Source organism: Rutidosis leptorrhynchoides, chromosome 9, assembly GCF_046630445.1.
Source record: "Rutidosis leptorrhynchoides isolate AG116_Rl617_1_P2 chromosome 9, CSIRO_AGI_Rlap_v1, whole genome shotgun sequence".
Taxonomy (NCBI): domain Eukaryota; kingdom Viridiplantae; phylum Streptophyta; class Magnoliopsida; order Asterales; family Asteraceae; genus Rutidosis; species Rutidosis leptorrhynchoides.
In genome coordinates, this window is record NC_092341.1 from 297,028,398 (window position 1) to 297,055,303 (window position 26,906).

At 31.3% G+C, this 26,906-nt stretch overlaps 1 protein-coding gene across 1 annotated transcript in view; it reads left to right on the forward strand.

Annotated features, from left to right (window-relative positions):
• The window catches only part of LOC139868891 (uncharacterized), a 31,781-nt gene extending 4,920 nt beyond the window's left edge, over positions 1 to 26,861 (forward strand). Inside the window, exons 2-4 of the mRNA XM_071857229.1 lie at positions 24,336 to 24,767; positions 25,022 to 25,289; positions 25,450 to 26,861. Coding sequence (XP_071713330.1) covers positions 24,336 to 24,767; positions 25,022 to 25,289; positions 25,450 to 26,861 — 2,112 coding nt within the window. The remainder of the gene's footprint in view (positions 1 to 24,335; positions 24,768 to 25,021; positions 25,290 to 25,449) is intronic.
• The last annotated feature ends 45 nt before the right edge of the window (positions 26,862 to 26,906 follow it).

Here is a 26,906-nt window from a genome sequence, read left to right on the forward strand (position 1 = left end):
TCACATTGGGGAGACCTTACGTTACGCCGTGTTTTCTTTAAGGCATTAAGTGCGGGGAACCCAAATGAAATTTTACACTACGGGTTAAGAACCTATTTTGACTCCACATATCCCAACATAGGACTTCGTTCTTTAGAAAGGGCTTCTAACATGCAACTTAAGGAAGCATGTTATGTTTACGGGTTAGTGATGTTCGCTTCTCACCAAAGTGGGAAAAAGAACATCGGATTACAACTGTTAAATAAAACATTCCCACAAGTGACGGATTCAGTAGTTGGGGTGAGAAACAAGGTTTTTAGATTATTACGGGGCTGTTGGGCATTACGTAAGCCCCAGTCCTTTTAAAGATGTTACAACTTGCTGTCTTGCTAATGGTCACAACGATTATTTTCCACAAGACCAAGGATGGGAAATAATACTAGTAAAACCCGAATGCATGACTTATTTCTGGACTTATGAATTACGTGTCTTTATTGCCTTTGCTGAATGACTTGTGTATTAACTAGAATTGTCTTCGCAACTGCCTTGAATCAAAAGTTATTGTGTACTATATTTCATGATATATGTAAAATAGCGATATTGTACGTTTGTAAAATATTGTATAAAAATTTGAACGCGAAATATTATTGTAATCAGTTTTTCATATAGAATTGTAGTAGTTGAATTGTATATTAGCTACTAAGTATGAACTTAACGGGTAGGTACTACCTGAATGAAAAATTATAAAACGCTAATATGAAGAAAAATCTTTTATAAATAAGTTCATATTATACTACGAAATACTATTGACTACTCTTAATATTCTATATGATTAACTTGATTCTTTTGGCTATTTTTGAAGGAAATGGCACCGACTACTCGTCAGAACTTGAACATGAGCGAGGAAGACTTCCGTGTTTTCCTTGCAGCAAACATAGCCGCAGTACAGGCTGCGATGCAAAATAACAATAACTCTGGATCTAGCAGTGGAACTAATTCCACAAGAAATCGTGTAGGATGCTCCTACAAAGAATTCACTGCCTGCAAACCTCTGGAATTCGATGGAACCGAGGGTCCAATCAGATAATAACGGTGGACCGAGAAGGTTGAATCGGTGTTTGCCATAAGTAAGTGCACTGAAGAAGATAAAGTAAAGTACGCTACGCATACCTTCACAGGTACTGCGTTAACATGGTGGAACACCTACCTCGAGCAGGTGGGATAAGATGTTGCTTACGCACTACCGTGGTCAGCATTCAAACACTTGATGAATGAGCAGTACCGTCCCAGAAATGAGGTCAATAAGCTCAAAGTAGAGCTTAGAGGATTACGAACGCAAGGATTCGACATTACCACGTATGAACGACGATTCACAGAGTTGTGCCTATTATGTCCAAGAGTGTTCGAAGATGAAGAAGAGAAGATTGACGCATTTGTTAAAGGGTTACCAGAAAGGATTCAAGAAGATGTAAGTTCACACGATCCCGCCTCCATACAAAAGGCAAGCCGTATGGCTCACAAACTAGTAAAACAGATTGAGGGAAGGATTGAATTGAGGAAGAAAGTATAGGAGTGGTGAAAATAATGAAACGAAAGAGGTTAATTTATATTGGAAATATCAGACATAGTAATCGAGGCAGATTACGAATTTAATTAAAGAAAATCCTAATTTCCTTAATTACTGAAGAATCAAATCTTGTAAAGATCACGAAGATTTCTTTAAATTCCTTGAATTCCGGAAATCAACCGTGACTACGTCAAAAGTTAAGGTGAACATTTAATTTCCTCATTTCACTCTTTTGTGATACCTTCACTCATACTCTTCACGTAATCGAATTATTACTCAATAAGTGATAAAACTCTATTTTTTTTCAATTCATATTCGTCATGAAAACATTTTTATTGTTAGCCATGATGACCACAATCAAATTTCAGGACGAAATTTCTTTAACGGGTAGGTACTATAACAACCCTCACATTTCCATACTTGAATTGACTAATTTGCCCCTAGGGTTGTTATCCATACGTAATATATAATTAAATTCAACGTTGATCAAATATTTATTTATAGTCGACACGTTTTGTTAACTAAAGTTTTCACTAATTATATAAAATAACTTTAGTTAATATTAATATTAATGTGTATTTTATATGAAACTATATGTAACATAAGTATTAATAAAATGATAAGTTATTTTAATCATTGTTTATATTTTTAGCTTATAAAAAAAGAAATAAGATTTTTTTTATAAATTAAATAATGAGCCCATGAATTTTGACTAAATATTTTCAAAAGCAAAAACGTATTAAAAACATTTTTAACATGTTTTTATTATTTTGTCAAAATTGGCACCTTTATTTTATTTTATTTTTTTCTTTTCACCAACCATTTTTATCTATAAATACCAACCAAAAACTCATATATTTTTCACACAACCCCTAAATCTTTCTCTCCAAATTTTGAAGAAATTTGAGGTACTTTCTTTTCCTTCTTTTTATTTCATTTTTTTTCTTTCGGTTTAGATAAAATAATATATAAATCGGATTAAATAGTTATAAATCATTAAAATTAGTAAAAATAATTTTTACAGATTCTATTAATCACATATAAGTTATTAAAGTCGAAATATTAATTTATATGTTATGCTATATATTATTTTTTTATTTTTGTTTCTGTTATTATATATATACTATAAATCAATAAAAATTAGTATATGTGCTTAAAAACTGGAAAAAAATATTTTCATAACTTTAAATTAACATAAAAAGAATATTAGAATTGAAATCAAAATTTATTTACTATTTTATATATATTTTCTATATTTTAATCAAAAGCGCTATATATATATATATGTGTGTGTGTGTGTGTGTATATATATATATATGTGTATATATATATATATATATGTGTATATATATATATATATATATATATATATATATGTGTATATATATATGTGTGTGTGTATATATATATAGGTGTGTATATATATATATATATATATATATATATATATATATATATGTGTGTATATATATATATGTGTGTATATATATATATATATATATATATATAATAGATATAAATGATATAAAATATTAAGATCAGTAAGAATTGTATAAAAATTAGTTGGAACTATTAAGAAATATGTGAAAATGATTTTTAGAATTTTTCGAATATTATTTATATTTAATTATGAATTACTTATTAATTAAACACAAAAACTATGTAAAATTCGTAATAAAATATTAAACTGGACCAAAAATATTTATAAATTTTTTTCTGAGATTATTACACTAGTATAAGACTGCAAAAATTATAAAAATAATTACTTGGGTCGAATTGGTAATTATTATAAAAATAATTAAACTCTATTATTATGTAATTCGAAGGTAAATTAAGAATAAATATAAAATAATAAAAATCTTTTTTTAATATTTTTTCTACAGGTTATCAGACTGATAGAAACTTATAAAAATTATAAAAATAATTGTTTGGGTTTATTTAGTAATTATGTAGAATTAAACTTTTTTGTGTGAATAAAATAAGGGTAAAAACAAAAATAAATACAAAAATATAATAAAAATATTTTCTTAAATTTTTTTACTAATCTATATGACTAACTAAGACTATAAAAATTATGTATATAATTTTTAGGTATTTAATTAATTATTTAGACATTTTTGGATAATGTTCAATTAATAAAACATTATTATTTTTGAAGTAATTTAGGTATTTATTTAAAGGTAATTATATTTAATATATATAAGATATACTAAGATATAATAACTAAATATTAAATAATATTTAGGTTATGTTATCATTATTAAGTACATTAATAATTTGTATTGTGTATACACCTATAACGCGAAGGTTATAATTAAAGATAGCGTACAAAGACTACAAACATCACCGCAACTTGTGGCTTAGGGTGATCCTTGTTACCATTATGGGACGCTTGTGGATCTCGAATGCCAAGACTTAGATTCTGGTCAAGAGATCCTGGGCCGTTCAGTAACAATAGATCATTCGAGTGACTTGCATGTTAGCAATGAAGTTTAGGCGAGATTGTACAACGTCTTTGTGAAGAATTATAACCCAAACTTCTTTAAACTAGGAGCTTACTATAAGTGGAAGCTTTCCATAAATAGTAGGTTTCCAAAAATAGAAACTTTTGAGAAATAGGAACTTTTCTCGAAAAACGTCACTGTTAATGTAGTTGCTATATTAATAAACAAACTTTATGTCTGTTAGACATTAACTAATCAAAGATTATATCTCTAGGTTAAGATCTCGGATCACTTACTCCGTTCATTCTTCTTTGCGTGGAATAACTTACTTGCTACTAAGGTGATTTTCATAGCCCCACTTTTACTGTTTACTTAACTATTTATAACTTTTGGGGTGAGACACATGCTCGCTTTATAACTGTTTTATGTTTAGACACAAGTACTCAACTATTATTATGATGTCTTGCTTTGTCATGCTAAATCCTCACCGTAATATCGTTAATTGCTACTTTAAAATGCAAACTTAATTATTATGAGTAGGCCTATTGAGAGTAACGTCTCTAACCATTTGACCTCTGGTCTTTGGTTACATAATAATGATTCAACGACACTGACAGTACAAGGTGTCAAGGGGTAACTTTCGTTTAGTCGCGATATTACAAACTGCAGCAACACTTTTTGATTGATATATCTATATTTATCAACTTTAAACTAAATCTTGTGGTCTAAAACTTTGGATATTATTTGTAAATCTATGAATTTCACTCAACCTTTTTGGTTGACACTTTAAACATGTTTTGTCTCAGGTGATGATTGAGCCAGCTGTTTGCAACTTTGTGATGATAGATTTGATGCTTGCATGGAGTCCACATCGCATATTACATTTTAGTTCATAAACATTTATTTTACATTTTAATAATAATGCAAACATTTATTACTGCTTCCGCTGTTTTATTAACAAAGGTTTTATTTAAAAAGTCTCATATAGAGTCGTTCTCGTTTATACAACTGTGTTATGATATGATTAGTCACAATTACTTCTGGTCCATTTTGGGGGTGTGACATAACTTAACTTTTAAAATCAACTAAACACATAATTTATATCTATATGATATTCTAACTTAATGATCTACAACCTGGAAACACGAAGAACACCGTAAAAATGGACATACGCCGTTGTAGTAAAACCGGAGGCTGTTTTAGGTTGGATAATTAAAAACTATGATAATCTTTGATTTAAAAGTTGTTCTTCTGAAAAAATGATATTTCATATGAACATGAAACTATATCCAAAAATCATGGTTAAACTCAAAGTGGAAGTATGTTTTTCAAAATGGTCATCAAGATGGCGTTCTTTCGACGGAAATGACTACCTCTTACAAAAACAACTTGTAACCTGTATTTCCGACTATAAACTTATACTTTTTCAGATTAGTTTCATAAATTTTAGTTCATTATGAAACCATAGCAACTTGATTCACTCAAAACGGATTTCAAACGAAGAAGTTATGGGTAAAACAAAATTGGATATTTTTGCTTGTTTTATCTACGTGAAACTTTGTAATAAATCTATACTAACCATAACTTAACTAACTTATATTGTATTATACATGTATTCTAACATATATTATATAATCTTGATAGACCATAGACATGTATACAATGTTTTGACATATCATATCGACGTCATCTATATATATTATTTGGAACAACCATAGACACTCTATATGCGGTAATGATCGAGTTAGCTATACAGGGTTGAGGTTGATTCCAAAATAATATATATACTTTGACTTTTGATCGAGTCTGAGACTTGTATACACTGGGTAGTGGATTGATTCGAGATATTATATATTAATTTATTTATGTACTACTAACTGTGGACAATTAATTGTGGACTACTAACGTTGGACAATCAATTTAACAAACTTAAATCGTTAAAATGTAATAATATATTGTATGAATATATTTCGATCGTACTTTGATATATATGTATATATTTGTTATAGGTTCGTGAATCGACCAGTGGCCAAGTCTTATTTTTCCGACGAAGTGATAATACGTGAAAGTGAGTTATAGTCCCACTTTTAAAATCTAATATTTTTGGGATGAGAATACATGCAGGTTTTATAAATGTTTTACAAAATAGACACAAGTACGTGAAACTACATTCTATGGTTGAATTATTAAACCGAATATGCCCCTTTTAGTCTGGTAATCTAAGAATTAGGGAACAGACACCCTAACTGACGTGAATCCTAAAGATAGATCTATCGGGCCCAACAAGCCCCATTTAAAGTACCGGATGCTTTAGTACTTCGAATTTATCATGTCCAAAGTTTTTCCCGGAATGATGGGGATATTCTATATGCATCTTGTTAAGGTTGGTTACCAGGTGTTCACCATATGAATGATTTTTATGCAGATTGCTATATGCATGCATGTTGTTTATGAGAAATGGAAATATGAAATCTTGTGGTCTATTATTACAATTTAATAAATATATAGGTTAAACCTATAACTCACCAACATTTTTGTTGACATTTAAAGCATGTGTATTCTCAGGTGATTATTAAGAGCTTTCGCTGTTGCATGCTAAATAAAGACAGGATTGGAGTCTGCATGCTTGTATAATATTATTTAAAAACTGCATTCGAAGACTTAAGTTGATATGTAATATTATTGTAAACCATTATGTAATGGTCGTGTGAAAACGCTATATTTTAGATTATCATTATTTGATAATCTTTGGAAATGTTTTTTTTAAACCTTTATCTATAAAATAAAGGTTATGGTTTGTTTTAAAAATTTTATGCAGTCTTTGAAAAACGTCTCATATAGAGGTCAAAACCTCGCTACGAAATCAATTAATATGAAACGTTTATAATCGATATGAACGGGACATTTCATTGTCGGCCTCTTGTTGCGTAGTGGTAAGTGGTTAACGTTTGATCTACTGCTTTTCGTCGACCATGTACGCGTGAGGATGTGGGGTATGTGGTATCCAATCGTAATGATTCACTTTGCGTCGGCTCCATTGTGATGTTTGTTGGCCATATTATTGGTGTGTTGTTACTTTGGCGATGCACATGATAAGGGTACGCTAAAGGGATTGCTAACTCGGTACGAGATTAGAAATGTTAGCATATGTTTGTCATACGGTCGTGACGTGAGTTCGTTCTGGTTTGGGAATGAAGCGAGACTTAGTGCTCGGTTTGGTAGATTTGGTAAATCACGGATGATGATTTAAATCGGAAGGGTAACTTTTGAGTAAAGTCGCCTAAAGGAGTTGTGCGAAATCTTAGGATTTGTGGGAATTGTTGTGGACATCGAATTTGGACGTATGTCGAAGGACCACGGAGTGTGGGTTCGGTTAGTTAAGTGACGGAGATCACGGAGACGTGATCCAGTTTAAGTGGGGGAGAGTTGTAACATCCCGTTTTTCAGTTACACATTATTTTGGACGTCATTTGTATTACGTGGCATGTTATCGTATATTTGGACCCCAAATAAAGTTAGAGTTGTAGTCCTAAAACCTTGCCATTGGAAAGTATACTTTATTACGTTTCCAACGATAGTTGATTCATCAAAAACGGATTTACGGTTTGAAAGTTATGACCAAAACAAGTTTCACAAAATGCTGATTTCGGCTTTTGCACGCCGCGCAAAAGGTGCTGGCAGACTAGATTCGTGATTTTTAATATTTTAGAGGGGCTTTTGGGTCTTTTCACTTGTTGGACGGTTTGAGAACACAAAACCTGATCCAATCTCATTTAGATCTCATTCTTCACCCACTCAAACACTCTCATCCACTTTTAGAGAGAGAGAGACCCATTTTATAGAGAGAGAGAGAGAGCTCAAATCAAGGAGGAAGAAGCTTGACTTGGGTCAAAGTGCAAGTATTAAAGTTGTTCATCTCGCTCCTAGCTACGTTTTGGTTGTTGTGGTAAGTTCTAACTCCGAGTTTTCATAGTTTGATTATTGTTCATAATTGGGGTTTTGATTTGGGCGTTCTTGAGTAAACCCACTAGTTGGTAAATGGGTGATTAAGCTAGTAAATGGTGTTGATAACCATTGTTGGTAGGTTTTGGGTTGGAGGATGAAATTGATTAGTTGATAATCATGTTCGGGTATTAATATCACTAGTTAACTTAGGTTATAAGTGATTAATTGTGTAAGCTTGCGAAATGGGTGTTTTGACTTGAGATTAGGTCAAAATGGGTTTTGTGTCAAATGATGCAAGTAATATGTTTTGATGATGAAACCTTGAGTAAAATGAGCGTTTGGAACATAATCACTAGTCAATTGTGATTATGGGTGTTTTGGGTGAGTTTTGACTTAGTCAATTGGAAGTAAGTGAAAATGGGTTAATATTGCACTTATTGGTGTTTTGGGTATAAACTAGAGTGTTTAGCTTATTTATTGTGAATTACTTAGGTGATTTACTTTTGGACGATTAGGAGCTCAAGCGGGATTGGCTCTTCAAGTAATCGAGGTGAGTGGAATACTTATACATTTATGTATATAATTTGGTTGATTGCGTGTGAAGTGGCAAGTATTATTCGGTAGAATACACTCTCTTGTGGGCCACTTTGGGATTGGGACGCGTGGTGAGTGATATCCGGAAGGATTGACTCTTTGTTGACCACGTTTGACTTGTGTTATGTGGCGAGTGTCATCCGTTAGGATGCACTCCTCATCGGCCACTTGTTTGAGAATGGTAAGTATTTACCATCCTCTCGTGATATGGGCTTAAAGTTCGATGCTGATGATACCATATCCTTGTTTGTGTTGTTTTGGGATGAGGGCTTAAAGTTCAGTGTTGACGATACCTCATGTATGGATTTTTAGTTCGATGTTGACGATGCCATACCACTATTGTAGTGATGCGTGATGAGGGTTTAAAGTTCGATGTTGACGATACCTCATGTGTGGGTTTAAAGTTCGTTGTTGATGATACCACATCATATTTGTATTGGCTAGCGATGAGGGGTTAAAGTTCGATGTGACGATACCTCATATGTGGGTTTATATTTCGGTGTTGACGATACCACATTAAGCGTGATGAGTGGGTTTTAAGTTTGATGTTGACGATACCACTCATGGAATTGGAATTTGGTACTAATAGATGTTGTGAACATCATGGCTTTTTCAAGGGGGGATTATTCCCTCGTGATCTTGATTAACGGGTGGTTTGCACGTATTTATATTTAGCATTTATTATTGACGAGATCTATGTGCTATTAATGTTGGCTTGTTGTACGCTTGATTTTATGATTATATGAATTGCTAATGACGTGTGTTATTTGTGTAGGTGAATGCAATTAATTGAATTATGTACGTATGCGTATAAGTATTGCATTCACTAAGTATTAGCTTACCCTCTCGTTATTTACGTTTTTAGGTTCGGAGGCGGACGTGGCAAGGGTATGCTCGGGATTAGATGATTTCCCCTTTTGATGCTTGCTTGGATTACTTTTGATTTCGACTTAGGATTGGGTAGTTTATCCCCAAACATCATGCTCGTAGTTTTGTTTGGAAGTTAAACTCATTTGGGTCGAAATTGCCACTTTAATGTATTTAACGGGTCGTTGGAGTCCCGAAGTTCGTATTATACGTTTGTCATTTAAAACCCGGTTAATTAACGTTGTGAATAGTTGGGTTTGGTTTGGGGTTAATGAAACTTGGATTGGGTGAATTTGGCTTGTCATGTGTTAAAAACGGCTGACCAGGGTTCCCAGTTATAGTGCGCGCTGCGCAGGCCTATGCGCGCCACGTAAATGGCCAAATATTGGTGGTCATCCCAGCTTTCGAGTTCTGATTTTGAAATACGTTGTAATGCGCACCGCGCAGGTTATCAGGCTGAAACTGTTTGTCTTTTTAAAAAAAAAAAGGGGTCGTGTTTTCTCGTAAAGAGTTTTTGGGTTGTTACACTTGTTTTGGTCAAAAAACTTAAGATTAAGCCTGACTTGCTTTTTAGTAATACGGCGCGCCGCGCCAGTCTTAGCACGCATCCATATTTGTCTGTAGCTGGGGGTCAGGTCTGGTCGAAAGCTTCGGATTGAAATCCCACTGTGGAGCGCGTCGCGTGGCCTTTTGGGTCAAACTAGCAACGAAGATTAGATTATTACTCAGGTGATTCAGTGTCGAAAGTCTTCCTTTCCAAGGCATGGAAAAGCGGCGTGTTCTGGATAGTTATTCGACGGTGTTTATATGGAGTTCCATAGTCAGGTGATCTAAAGTTTTTGTGGGTGTTTAACACAATTAACAGGCGAGTTTGATTACGTTTTGGCAAGTGTAGTTGAAGTGTTGTTTACTGAAAGTTGTCAGCTCGAGTGGTTGGAATGTGCTCGTTCCAAGAAGCTTTCTTGACGGTATAGATTAGTACGTTGAATGAACTCAAGACAGGTGATCGGTGTAGGGTTCGTTCAATCTTCAAGTGGGAGATTATTGTGGTTAGAACGAAAAAAATCTCAAGGACAAATAAATCAGGATCAGAAATCGGGATCCCTATGGGATCTCATTATATCCCAGTGGGATCATCCTGATCGCAATGTATTAATAAGTTCTTAAATCTTTTATTTGAATATTAATTTAAATTTAAACTAGAGTATAATCGTCCCGCGGGATGCGGATGCGGCGGGGCCATTCGGGTTGCATATTCATATTTAACGTAGCGTTATGTATTTACAGAATCGATAACGCGTTGTTGCGGCTGTGTTTGAATACACGTGGTTAGTACATAATATACCTAATGGTCTGCGCGTTTCTAGCGTCGAAAAAATTGTGTAAAAAAGGGGACGGAAACATCGATATGATGTAATTAGTTTGGGTAGTTTATTATGCGTGTGTATATATGTATGAAAGATAGTTCGAAATGTTTAGCATTTTTTTAAAAAACGTCCGTTTCGCGCATAGGTAGTTGCGTTGTGTTCGTAAAATTATTTCGAGTTGTACGGTGAAGTCCGAAAAATTTAACTCGCGGCGAGCGAGAAGATACTGCCCGTTAAAAATTTAGGTGGAATTTGGTTTAGTTTTTTTTTTTATAAGAATAATGAGTTTACACTTTTAACCCCAGAAAAATTGACATTCTAACGTTGTTTGGGGGGGGGGGGGGTGTTCTGTAAATGTTTTAGGTTGTCGTTTGATAAATGTAAGGGGTTTAAACGATCAATTTTGAGACTCTTTTTAGTATATAGGATTAATTTAAATGATAATGATAATCATTGAATATTTTAATGATAAAAACTTATGTTATTTCATATAACTATTGAATTAAGTAAAATTCAAAATGGGTACACTTAGATGATAAATATGTCTAGTTATGTGTGTATTTTAGATTACTATACTATGAGGTATTAATGTATTATTTCGTATTTTAGTCTCACTAAAATGCGGCTTACAAGAATTAGTGATGATGGCACCAAGTTTAGCAAACTCGTTCGTTTTCTTGTTCCGGATCATTTCATTCGACTTTGAGATGATCTGTCCATTACAACAATGGATAGATTTCTTTCGAATCATGTTCCTATTATTTTACGGGACAAAGTCATTGACTTCGGCCCAAAACCCTTTAAAGTCTTTGATGAATGGCTTAATAAGGAAGGGATTGAGGATGTTGTTAATGAAGCTTGGGGTAAACCGGTTAAAGGGTCTAGATTCGACTGCAACTTCAGAGATAAAATGAAAAATGTAAAGTTTGCCCTCAAGTCTTGGAGCTCTTGTACCTTTGGAGGTTTAGATAATGAGATAATTACTCTTAAAAAGAAGCGCACGAGTGGGAAATCAAGGCTGAAAATAATGGGATGAATGATGCCGAGCGTGAGAAATGGTTAGATTGCAGGAGGCGATTGAGACGACCCGTCCTAATCCATAAGGATGAATACAATAACATATGGTTACATTGCGAGGTATTGACCTTTATATGATACATTTTACAAACATTGCATTCGTTTTTAAAAGACAAACTTTCAATACATCGAAGGTTGACATGCATGCATACCATTTCATAATATCCAACTATAAATGACCTAATCTGTCATTTATTTAATGATAATCTTTATTAAACTCAACGACTTGAATGCAACGTCATTTGAAATATGCCATGAATGACTCCAAGTAATATCTTTAAAATGAGCAAATGCACAGCGGAAGATTTCTTTAATACCTGAGAATAAACATGCTTTAAAGTGTCAACCAAAAGGTTGTTGAGTTCATTAGTTTATCATCAATATTCATTTCCATCATTTTTAATAGACCACAAGATTTCATATTTCCATTTCTCATAAAAATACATCCCATATATAGAGATAAAATTCATTCATATGGTGAACACCTGGTAATCGACCTTAACAAGATGCATATAGAATATCCCCATCATTCCGGTACTCCCTTCGGACATGATAAATTCGAAGTACTAAAGCATCCGGTACTTTGGATGGGGCTTGTTGGGCCCAATAGATCTATCTTTAGGATTCGCGTCAATTAGGGGCCAGTTCCCTAATTCTTAGATAACCAGACTAAAAGGGGCATATTCGATTTCGATAATTCAACCATAGAATGTAGTTTCAATTACTTGTGTCTATTTCGTAAAACAATTATAAAACAGCGCATGTATTCTTAGTCCCAAAAATATATATTGCAAAAGCATTTAAAAAGGGAGCAAATGAAACTCACAATACTGTATTTTGTAGTAATTATGCATATGACGGCATTGACAAATGCAAGGTTGGCCTCGGATTCACGAACCTATATTAAGTATATATATAATTATATGTTGGTCAATATCTGTTTAACAATTTAGGTCAAGTCGTAGTGTATCACAATCCTAATGCTCGAGACTGATATGCAAAAGTTGACAAAAGTCAATTTGACCCAAAATGACTTCCAAAATTTATACATTTTTATTATATAACTTAAATATAGTCATTTTATATATATAATACATATTTATCAGATTTTATTAGAGTAAATAATACAAGTCATTTATTAATAAAAATTTTATATCAAAATTTATATATGATAAAATATATACTTCTATATATCTTAAGTAATAAAATTTATAAAGCTCACTTAATATCATAAAAATATAGTGGTATGTATTATAAATGTAATTATATTACGTGTGATAAAAATATCTTTGTATCACATATTTATTTGATAAAATAATATTAATAATAATAATAAGTAAAAGTTGTATTATTTTGTGATAATAATAATATTAATTATAATAATAACAATATTTATATTTACTAATGATAATAATAATTTTGATATTTAATAATGATCTTTTATAATAATACTAATGCCATAATAATAATATTACTAATAATGATAAAAATATTTAATAATGATCTTTTATAATAATACTAATGCCATAATAATAACAATGTTAATAATATTGTTGTTATTAATAATACTAATAATAATAAAAATGATAATTTAAATGAAAATATAAGTTTTAAGATTTATAATGATGTTTTCTAACAATCATGATAATTTTAATAATAACAATACTTTTTAATATTAACTGTAATAATAATAATATTTTATAAAAATAATAATTCTATTCAAAATGATAATTTTTAATAATAATAATACTAAAATGATTATAATAATGATATTTAATAATAACAATGATATTTCTTTAAAATCATAATTTTAATAAAAATGATAGTTTTAATAATAATAACGATAAAAATAATAAAATGATAGTTTTGATAAAAATATTAATTATTTTAATAATAATAATAATAATAATAATAATAATAATAATAATAATAATAATAATAATACTAATAATAATAATAATAATAATAATATTGATTATTAGATAATAATAATAATGACGATAATAACGACGATAACGATAACGATAACGATAACGATAACGATAATAATAATCATTTTAACAATAATACTTAAAATTATAGATAATTCAATTGATGATATCTTTTAATCCGTTCATCAAAATCATACGCTTTCTAAATGAAAGGTTATTAATTTTTCGCCAGCTTTCCAACGACATGCATATCATATACCTTATCTTAGTCTCACATGTAACAAATTCGTGATTTATCATAAACTATTTAACGACGAAATTAAACATACAAGCATGCATAATCATAAATACTCGAGCACTAGTCAGGGATACACTATTAATATATAAAATTTAAGTTATGAGTGCTCACGTATCAATATTGTGATTCAATATTGCAGGAAAGTACGTAGACGCAACGGAGATGATAAACACTAGTTTGACTCACAAGCAATATCCCCGAACTATACCCATAACCTCCATAGCTATAACCCATAATTTTCTTAGTTCTATCTCACTCAAAACCCCATTTTATAAACACTTGAGCATAACCTCGTCGTAGTATTTTATGTATAATACTAATAATAATAATACTACTGATAATGATAATACGATTAATAATAATAATATTAATCTTAATAATAATAATAATGATAATATATATATATATATATATATATATATATATATATATATATAGTAGAGAAATGCAAGAATGATTGATGAATGATTTCGTCCGAAATGCTCGAGCTTTATAGATGTTCTCCTGCCCCAGCTTCTATGTGATCGCATGGTTCTGATGGGCAAAGGCCATGCGATCGCATGGCTATATTGTCCAGCTCACATTTGCATTATTTCGGCTGCGGACACTTATTTTATATAATATATATTTATTTATTTAATTTATATAATTAATTATATATTATATTATATTAACGTGCATAGTTAAAATGTAATTTTCGTTTTGATGACTCGTACGTTGTCACTCGACTTATGTTCCGGTTTCGATTTCTTGAACGCATTTTTGTACGCTTAGAAAACTGGTACTTTATGTTTCGTGTAATGTACCTTTATATATAACAAGGCTCAATTCGATGAAAAACTATCTCACTCAAAGTGTAACTTAATCATTTGAGTGTTTTGGTCATTTGCTTCTTTAAATCGACGTCTCGTTACTTACTAATAAATATATAAAAATATTATTTTAAATCAAAACGTTATATAACTAAGTTAATATTATATTTTATCACTTTGTAAAATATATATATATATATATATATTTTTATTTAAAAATATAAACTTGTACATATCGTATGTAATGGAAATATTTATGTAATAATATAATATTTAGTTTTTCAAAACTAATTGTATTTCAAAGTTTATCACATAATTTAAAATCGTTTTGAAACTATCATTTAGTAAACTTTTATCTTTTTGAAATAAGAGGTATATTTGCAAAATTTCAATACAAAGCTTTAATTAAGTTCTTCAAAATTCATTAAAAAAATATCTTATAAAATGTTTTGATAATATAGTTCTTTCTAAGCTGAAAATGTTTTAGTACTAAATCAAATAAATATGATAACTTTTGTTTTCCAACACTAGTATATATTTAAGAATCATTTTGTTAAAGGGTTAAAATAATGGAAATCGTTATATCATAAAACACATTTGATAAGTAAAATTATATATAAAAGGTTTCAAGTTTTTAAATTACTAAATATTGATGAAGTGTGAAATAAAGTCCAAAGATTAAACGAACGTATGAAATCATTTTAAGGTAAAACGTCGATATCTATTTTCTAAGTTATCTACATTCCCAAATTTCACTTTCACGTAAAATAATATGAAAACTAAATTGTTAACTTAACAAATGTCACGAGTGAAATATAATAAAGCATGTATTGGAAATCAAACAAAAATCTTCACTAACTTTTGTTCTTACTTGTAAATCACTTTACCAATTATTCCGAATACCGTTAAAAGAAAAGGTTTCCTAATTCAAAGTGGACCTCTCAACAGAGTCACGTAAATCATATCATAATGAATCTTGATAACTCAATCATTTGATATTATTTTATAATTCCCTTGCTAAAAAAATATTGGAACAAATACGTTCCTGTAAAGTATTATACATTTAATACTTTATTAACATTCTCAAGTTATAATATGTACATAAATATATAATCATATCCATTTATATAATGGTTCGTGAATCGTCCGAATTTGGTCGAGGTTAAATGAATGTATGAACACAGTTTAAAATTCTTGAGATTTAACTTAACTAAATTTTCTTATCGTGTCGGAATAATATAAAGATAAAGTTTAAATTTGGTCGAAAATTTTCGGGTTGTCACAGTACCTTCCCGTTAAAGAAATTTCATCCCTGAAATTTGATCGAGGTCGTCATGGATAACAATAAGAATGTTTTCATGACAAATATGAGTTGATAAATAGAATTTTATCATCATTAAGTAATATGGATAAAACAATCCGTTTATGTGAAGAGTATGAGTGAAGTTATCACAAAAGAGTGAAATAAGTAAATGTAGGTTAGTTTTAACCGGTGGCGTAGTCACGGTTGATTTTCGGAATTCAAGAGATTTAGAGAAAATCTTCGTAATAAGATTTGGTTCTTCGGTAGTTAAGAAAATTAGGATCCACTTTGATTAAATGCGATAATCTGTCTCGATTTCTCTGTCGGATATTTCACTATAAATCCACCCCCTTTTTTTTCTTATTTCCACAGCTCACATCTTCTATTCTTTCTTCCTCAATTCATACTTTAAAGCATTCGTTAATATACTCCATCCAGTACTAATTCTTGATAAACTCCTAACTTTCATATCTGTCATTCTTCTTTTTCATCTATCACCGGAGGATTTTATTTATTTTTACTATTACCTTGGGGTTATAGTGTTTTTAATTCCCCCGTGTCTTTACGTGGCAATACATATTGATATACACAGTTTGTAATTTATGTGTTGTTGTCGGGCTTTATATCTTTCCTTATTTTTCAAAGTCCCTGCTTCTGTCTTCTATAATCATTGTTATTCACAGTTAATGCTCTTTCCTATTTGTTGCGATTTATACTCCAATTTCTATTTCGGACCTTCATTCTTTTGTTTTCTCTTGTTTCCATCAAGCACCGCATGTAAGGGTCCAGAGTTCGTAGATATGAATTTTGAAATGAACATGGTTAATGTTCTAAGAAGGAAATTGTAATGGCACGATCTTGGTTTGTCAAATTACCAGAATACCTCGAAAAAGGCCGAATCATCAAGAAAATATTTTCTTGATATGTTTAGAGTTTAAGTAGAATACAAGAGTCGTGTAACATAGCACATGATGATGTTATGATATGTGAATCATCACGTTCCATTTAGAAACTCAACATGACTTACTATAATATAATCACGTTGATCAAGTGTCATTATATTATACTAACTCATGCTTCAGTTCCCAACACTACTTCAAAAACATTCATAATTTAAACTTGAAGGTATACAGAATATTGAAACTAAACCGTTTCCTTTATGATGTAATACAGATAGCGCGAAGAGATAGATGATTTCAGATAAAAATTGTTATGAAAATATCTTCTGAAATATCGAGGATATTTATAAAGAAAGATATGATGATATCTTAGAATTTCTAACATCGATGGATGATGATGAAGATTTGTCCGTAAAGGTTTAGAGTCAGGAGTAAGGTATTCGCTAAAGACTTCAGCAGACACTGAATCATTTGGATTCTTTGAAGGCAGATTTAGTCGTTGTGATTTGTCCACATCCTCCTTCATGGTTTGCTCAATCCGTTTTCCAGTTCCAAACCTTCTCTTTTTCTGAGCTTTGCCAACACACTATTCTTTATCATCAAACTTTTAACTGTTACGGTTGTCTACAGTTTCTGCTGCTTCATTCAACTTTTCCAAAAATTCGAAGAACTAATTCGTAGATTGGGGTGTTTTTCAGAAACTTCACATTCGAAGTATGTAAGTCTAGGAGATGGAAGTTATATGTATATATATAACTGTTGATGTAGACATGCTGCTAGATTTCAAAATACTGATTGCTGATTCTCGATAATTGGTATGGCAATTCTCGTTACAAGATGCGGATGAGTATATGATAGGGTTTCAATGAATATAATGATTTTTCTGAAAGTCAAAGATTAATGAAGTTGTTGGTAAGTTTACTGCTAATGTGGTGGGATATAAATGGTTCCCCGGTAACGATGGCGAAAGGGCAACGTATATATCGAGGTTATAATAAGACTGTTTCGACTGAAAAGTCGAAGTTGACTTGCTGGAGCTGTGATAAAACTGGCCACTTTGGAAAGGAATTGCAAAGTTATTTTTGGTAATAAATGCCAAAGGATCTGACACAGATATGTGTTAATCTATGACTTTGGTTTCGAGAGTTATCTAGGTGTATCGCTATATGCGTAAATCCTTCTTTCTGTTGATAATGTGTGGTTGGTTCATCCTCTCGATTGTTCATTGATTGATATGTCTTCAAGAATTTTGAAGGGTTTAAATGCAGATTGTCTATGATGAAACCATCAGGAGTCTTGAATGATACAAATATCTATCTGGGTTTTATGAGTAAAAGTGATGTTCTAGCACAGTTTTGAATTCAAAGTATGTCTTTGAAAGATGTAGAAATCTAAGAGTGATCTCACTTGTTAAATCTTGACTTGAATTCTGATTTGTCAAAATCAGAAAATTTAATCGAATTTGGATGCAAATGGTTGTTTTGATTTCTATAAAAGAATGTATATAGTTGTGAAGATAGTGAGTATAGTTGATGATTGTCTGAGTCAGAATCGAAGAATGTAACATATTAATTGTGAATTTATATAACTCTTGGGTATTACCTACCCGTTAAAACTTTCACAAGTAATATGTTGTACCAGAGAATTTTATCGCCGTCTTTATGAAAATATATGTATATTTTCTTCAGATGTAATACAGATTTAATGAGTTAATATTAAATTAAGCTCATTTGATTTTCAACTCAAACTAGAAATGAATAACTTCTAAAACCTTAGAATTTACGTAATCTTCGCGGATTATTTCTTCAACATAAATGAAATCATGAATTAATACTTCATTATTCATTTTTATTAATATTTCCTCGGTGAATGATGTTGGTGTTCGTGGAATTCTTGTGAACTTCGCAAGGTACGAATGATGTTTCTAGGAAGTTTCGAGTACATCGAAGATGAAAGTGTAAAATCAAACATGTAATTGATTAATACACTTGATTTATTATGAATTGGAATTCATTGAGTTTAGAACAGAGATTGTAGTTAACAATGGTTAAGTCATTAACGAAGGATGTACATCATTGCATATTAGTAATATGAATTAACCGAGTAGTATCTACCCTTATTTAATTCATTCATAATAGCTTAATATAAAAAGATATACTATGGTTTCCAAATTTTATATATATAAAATATACATATAAATTCTTCAGAGGGAATGAGTTAATACTTCATAACTCGTTGATACAATATATGCATTATTGATTAGTGATGATGTTTGCGGTGATTATGAATCTGGTGGAGCTTGTGTTGTTGTAGATGATGCTAATGTTGACGATGTTGACGGCACTGACGGTGCTGGTGATGCTGACGGTACTGTTGATGCTGCTGGTAAAACAAGTCCAGCTTGTAAATCGTGCTCCACTCCTTGTCAGGGTTTTTACTCTTCCTTTCATCACCTCTGTCCACATATCTGATTTATGGTTAAGGCTAGAATAGATAATCTCTGAGACTTTGGAGACTACATAATCGCCATAGAATGTTTCTCCAATGAAGTTATAGATTAATACTTCATCGGTTATTGTTGTTGGTACTACTTGATATCTATGGTACGTATGATGTTGATGCTCGAGGTACATATTGTGATGTTGAGGTGTGGGATACAGATGTTGTTGTTGGTGGTGGTGATGGTACTGTTGGTGTTACTGATGGTGGTACTGTTGCTGCCGGTACTGCTGCTGGTGCTTGTAACCTTTGCACCATATTCTCCAAAGCCACTACCCGAGCACGAATCTCGTTGACTTCTTCTATTATTCCGGGATGATCGGTGGTTCGGACGAACAGGTGAATAAGATCTAGAATTTGAGATAAAATATAATCGTGACGAGACACTCTGGAAATGAGAGAGAAAATGGTGTCTCGGACAGGTTCGCCGGTAAGTGCTTCAGGTTCTTCGCTAAGAGGGCAATGTGGTGGATGGAAGGGATCACCTTCTTCTTGTCTCCAGTGATTAAGTAAGCTACGAATCCATCCCCAATTCATCCAGAATAGATGATGGCTAATTGGTTGATCCATTCCAGTTACACTGCTTTCGGAGCTAGAGTGAAATTCCATATCGGAATCCGAGAGACTTGAACTAGTGGCGAGTTCCATTTCATACAATTGAATAAAGGATTTTTCGATATGAAATGATTTCCGGCTATCGGATGGTATTCTAATTATATAAAATATGTATATATAAAACAAAAGATTTCGTAGATTACGGAGGAATTTACGGAATATGTCAGGCAAAGTTTACAGTAACAGATACACTAAGATATGAATTAGCAGATATGCTAAGATATGAATTTTGTCTATACACTATTCATGCAATCAATGCAGTAAGATGTGTCTAGACTTAAGATGATAAACAGGTAATTTCCGACAAAAATGATAAGCAAAACTTTTGACATGCAGACACGGTCGAAGTCCAGACTCATTAATGCATCTTAATATCTATCAATTAGACACACTAATGCAAGACCTGGTTCGCTAAGACCACCGTTCTGATACCACATGAGACGACCCGTCCTAATCCATAAGGACGAATACAATAACATATGGTTACATTGCGAGGTATTGACCTCTATATGATACATTTTACAAACATTGCATTCGTTTTTAAAAGACAAACTTTCATTACATCGAAGGTTGACAGGCATGCATACCATTTCATAATATGCAACTATAAATGACCTAATCTGTCATTTATTTAATAATAATCTTTATTAAACTCAACGACTTGAATGCAACGTCATTTGAAATATGCCATGAATGACTCCAAGTAATATCTTTAAAATGAGCAAATTCACAGCGGAAGATTTCTTTAATACCTGAGAATAAACATGCTTTAAAGTGTCAACCAAAAGGTTGGTGAGTTCATTAGTTTATCATCAATATTCATTTCCATCATTTTTAATAGACCACAAGATTTCATATTTCCATTTCTCATAAATATACATCCCATACATAGAGAAAAAATTCATTCATATGGTGAACACCTGGTAATCGACCTTAACAAGATGCATATAGAATATCCCCATCATTCCGGGACTCCCTTCGGACATGATAAATTCGAAGTACTAAAGCATCCGGTACTTTGGATGGGGCTTGTTGGGTCCAATAGTTCTATCTTTAGGATTCGCGTCAATTAGGGGTCAGTTCCCTAATTCTTAGATTACCAGACTAAAAAGGGGCATATTCGATTTCGATAATTCAACCATAGAATGTAGTTTTGACTACTTGTGTCTATTTCGTAAAACAATTATAAAACAGCGCATGTATTCTCAGTCCCAAAAATATGTATTGCAAAAGCATTTAAAAATGGAGCAAATGAAACTCACAATACTGTATTTTGTAGTAATTATGCATATGACGGCATTGACAAATGCAAGGTTGGCCTCGGGTTCACGAACCTATATTAAGTATATATATAATTATATGTTGGTCAATATCTATTTAACAATTTTGGTCAAGTCGTAGTGTATCACAATCCTAATGCTCGAGACTGATATGCAAAAGTTGACAAAAGTCAATTTTACCCAAAATGACTTTCAAAATTTATACATTTTTATTATATAACTTAAATATAGTCGTTTTATATATATAATATATATTTATTAGATTTTATTAGAGTAAATAATACAAGTCATTTATTAATAAAAATGTTATATTAAAATTTATATATGATAAAATATACTTCTATATATCTTAAGTAATAAAATTTATAAAGCTCGCTTAATATCATAAAAATATAGTGGTATGTATTATAAATGTAATTATATTACGTGTGATAAAAATATCTTTGTATCACATATTTATTTGATAAAATAATTTTAATAGTAATAATAATAAGTAAAAGTTGTATTATTTTGTAATAATAATAATATTAATTATAATAATAACAATATTTATATTTACTAATGATAATAATAATTTTGATATTTAATAATGATCTTTTATAATAATACTAATGCCATAATAATAATATTACTAATAATGATAAAAATATTATAATCATGTTAATGATAATAACAATGTTAATAATATTGTTGTTATTAATAATACTACTAATAATAAAAATGAAAATTTAAATGAAAATATAAGTTTTAAGATTTATAATGATGTTTTCTAACAATCATGATAATTTTAATAATAACAATACTTTTTAATATTAACTGTAATAATAATAATATTTTATAAAAATAATAATTCTATTCAAAATGATAATTTTAACTAATAATAATACTAAAATGATAATAATAATGATATTTAATAATAATAATGATATTTCTTTTAAAATCATAATTTTAATAAAAATGATAGTTTTAATATTAATGATACTTTTAATAATAATAACGATAAAAATAATAAAATGATAGTTTTGATAAAAATTTTAATTTTAATAATAATAATAATAATAATAATAATAATAATAATAATAATAATAATAATATTGATTATTAGATGATAATAATAATAATGACGATAATAACGACGATAACGATAACGATAACGATAACGATAACGATAATAATAATCATTTTAACAATAATACTAAAAATTATATTAACGTGTATAGTTAAAATGTAATTTTTGTTTCGATGACTCGTACGTTGTCACTTGACTTATGTTCCGGTTTCGGTTTCTTGAACGCATTTTCGTACGCTTAGAAAACTAGTACTTTATGTTTCGTGTAATGTACCTTTATAAATAATAAGACTCAATTCGATGAAAAACTATCTCACTCAAAGTGTAAGTTAATCATTTGAGTGTTTTGGTCATTTGCTTCTTTAAATCGACGTCTCGTTACTTACTAATAAATATATAAAAATATTATTTTAAATCAAAGCGTTATATAACTAAGTTAATATTATATTTTATCACTTTGTAAAATATATATATATTTTTATTTAAAAATATAAACTTGTACATATCGTATGTAATGGAAATATTTATGTAATTGTAATATAATATTTAGTATTTCAAAACTAATAGTATTTCAAAGTTTATCACATAATTTAAAATCGTTTTGAAACTATCATTTAGTAAACTTTTATCTTTTTGAAATAAGAAGTATATTTGCAAAATTTCAATACAAAGCTTTAATTAAGTTCTTCAAAATTCATTAACAAAATATCTTATAAAATGTTTTGATAATAGAGTTCTTTCTAAGCTGAAAACATTTTAGTAATAAATCAAATAAATATGATAACTTTTGTTTTCCAACACTAGTATATATTTAAGAATCATTTTGTTAAAGGGTTAAAATAATGGAAATCGTTATATCATAAAACGCATTTGATAAGTAAAATTATATATAAAAGGTTTCAAGTTTTTAAATTACTAAATATTGATGAAGTGTGAAATAAAGTCCAATGATTAAACGAACGTATGAAATCATTTTAAGGTAAAACGTCGATATCTATTTTCTAAGTTATCTATATTCCCAAATTTCACTTTCACGTAAAATAATATGAAAACTAAATTGTTAACTTAACAAAGGTCACGAGTGAAATATAATAAAGCATGTATTGGAATTCAAACAAAAATCTTCACTAACTTTTGTTCTTACTTGTAAATCACTTTACCAATTATTCCGAATACCGTTAAAAGAAAAGGTTTCCTAATTTAAAGTGGACATCTCAACAGAGACACATAAATCATATCATAATGAATCTTGATAACTCAATCATTTGATATTATTTTATAATTCCCTTGCTAAAAAAATATTGGAACAAATACGTTCCTGTATAGTATTATACATTTAATACTTTATTAACATTTCTCAAGTTATAATATGTATATATATATATATATATATATATATATATATATATATATATATATATATATATATATATATATATATATATATATATATATATATATATATATATATATAATCATATCCATTTATATAATGGTTCGTGAATCGTCAGAATTTGGTCGAGGTTAAATGAATGTATGAACACAGTTTAAAATTCTTGAGATTTAACTTAACAAACTTTGCTTATCGTGTCAGAATAATATAAAGATAAAGTTTAAATTTGGTCGGCGATGGATTGAAAAAGAAAAGGTGAAAGCCAACATGTTCAAACAAAAAGCTAGGATTCAATGGATTTTGGAGGGAGACGAGAACTCGAGATATTTTCACGCCACCATTAAGCGTAAACAAAATAAATGTAACATAAGAGGGTTAAACATTAATGGAGTGTAGACAGAGAATCCTTGTGAAGTGAAAGGTGCTGTTTTTGAACACTTTCGGAAGCAATTCAGCAGGCCCAATTCTTTTACGTCAAGGCCCACACTCTCGGGCTGGGCTGAAAATGCAGGCATGCTGCTCACTCAACTTTCTGATTCGCAAAACAGTGAACTCGAGGGTCGATTCTTTGAAACTGAGGTGTGGAATGCAATTAAAGACTGTGGTAATCACAAAGCGTCCGGCCCGGACGGTTTCAACATCACTTTTTACAAGAAATTTTGGAGTATGATCAAAGGTGATCTAATGAATGCTTTGAATGATTTTTGGTTAAAGGGGGAGTTATCACATGGTTGCAATGCCTCTTTTATCACATTGATTCCTAAGAAGGTGGATCCGTTGAGCTTAAATGAATACTGGCCAATTAGCTTAATTGGTAGCTTCTACAAAGTATTATCAAAAGTTCTCGCGAACCGCCTTAAGAGAGTAGTACCGGATCTCGTGGGATATGAGCAAAGCACATTTATTTGAGGAAGAAACATCATTGATGGAGCCTTAATAGCAAATGAATGTGTGGATTTCCTTAATTACAAGCGTCTGAAAAGTCTCATTTTTAAGGTGGATTTCAAGAAAGCCTTTGATTCGCTATGTTGGGATTTCCTCCTTGAAATGATGGGAATTATGGGTTTTGGGGAAAATGGAAGAAATGGATCCTTTCGTGTTTAAAATCGGCTTCGATCTCAATATTGGTTAACGGTTCTCCAACAAATGAGTTCACGCTTCAACGAGGAGTGAGGCAAGGAGATCCACTTTCTCCGTTTCTATTCATACTAGCGGCAGAAGGCTTAAACTTATTGGCTAAAGCTGCGGTTAGGAATACTATGTTTGAGGGAGTAGAAATAGGGGTTGAAAAAATCCCTATCTCGCACCTTCAATACGCGGATGATACTATATTCTTTGCTCGTGGAGTGGGTGTAACATTGATAACCTAATGAAGCTCCTCAAGTGTTTTGAGCTTGCCTCGGGATTAAAACTAAATTACAATAAAAGCAATATTTTTGGTATTAATGTTGATTCAAAGGAGGTTGAGGCCATGGAAAATATTTTTGGGTGTAAAGTTGCACCTATCTAGGCCTTCCAATTGGGGCAAAAATATCTAAGGAGGTTAGTTGGAAGTCGGTGATCGATAAGTTTGAAAAAAGGCTTGCGGATTGGAGAGCACGTTCGGTGTCTTTTGGTGGGCGTTTGACTCTCGTAAAGTCGGTGTTAAATAGTTTTCCTTTGTATTTTTTCTCGCTCTTTCGTGCCCCGCAATGTGTATTAAAAAAACTTGAGTGTGTGAGGCGTTCCTTCTTTTGGGGTGGGTCGGGTAACAATGCGAAAATCTCTTGGGTCAAATGGGATGAGGTCATTCTTTCTTTCGAGGAGGGCGGACTTAATCTCGGGTCTCTAAAAAATAATAACTTGGCTCTAATTGGCAAGTGGCGGTGGAGGTTTAAAATCAAACCCACTTCCTTGTGGGTTAGAGTCATTAAAAGTTTTTATGGCATCTCGGGCGGTCTTGATTCGGGTGGGCATCATTTTTCATCTAACTATGCTTCTGTTTGGTCGAGTATTATCAGAACAGTGACATCCATTGAAGAGGATGGGGTCGAGTTCAAGAATTCTTTCTGTAGGGATATTGGGGAGGAATCAAACACAGCCTTCTGGCTTGATAATTGGATTTCGAATGAGCCTTTATATTTGAAATTCAATCGTTTGTACCGGCTAGAAACAAATCAGCAGTCCATGGTGATTGACCGAGTCGGATGGAATGGTTTGAGCTGTGAAGGAAATTGGCATTGGAAGAGGCGACACGGGAGACTTATTGGTGATTTAAATGAGCTGCATAATCTGATTAGGGGCGTAAAAATCAAAACAGAATACAGTGATTCATGGAGGTGGACTTCGAGTAGGCATGGCAAATTTGAAACAAGGCTGCTCTCGGATGCTTTAAACTCGAGTATGACTCCTACAGGTATAAATCGGTTCGAAACTTTAAGGAACAATCTTGTGCCGAAAAAGGTGGAGGATTTTGTTTGGCGGGCAAGGAAAAAAAGATTACCCGTCTTAACGGAACTCGATAAACGAGGACTTGATCTCAATTCCGTGCGTTGCCCTATATGTGATAACGACATCGAATCGGTAGATCATTCTCTTGTTTATTGTAACCGTTCATTGGAGATTTGGTCAAAAATCTTAGAGTGGTGGGGCTTTAATGGATCGAATATTACATCTCTCGGGGATATTTTCGACGTCACATCCGGTAACTCAATGTCTACATTAGGGGCAAAGGTATGGCAAGCGGTTAGATGGTCTAGTGCTTATCTAATTTGGAAGAATCGTAATCAAAAAGTTTTCAAGAATGAGAGTTGGAATACCCCGGTCGCGATATGTGAAATTCAAGTAGCAAGCTATGATTGGATCGCAAAGAGGTGCAAGTCGAAGACGAGTATAGATTGGCATAATTGGTTACACAACCCTAAGAGTTTTCTTAATATGTAATCGAGTTTTAATTGTGCTAGTCTTGTTAGGATGCTACCTTAGCAT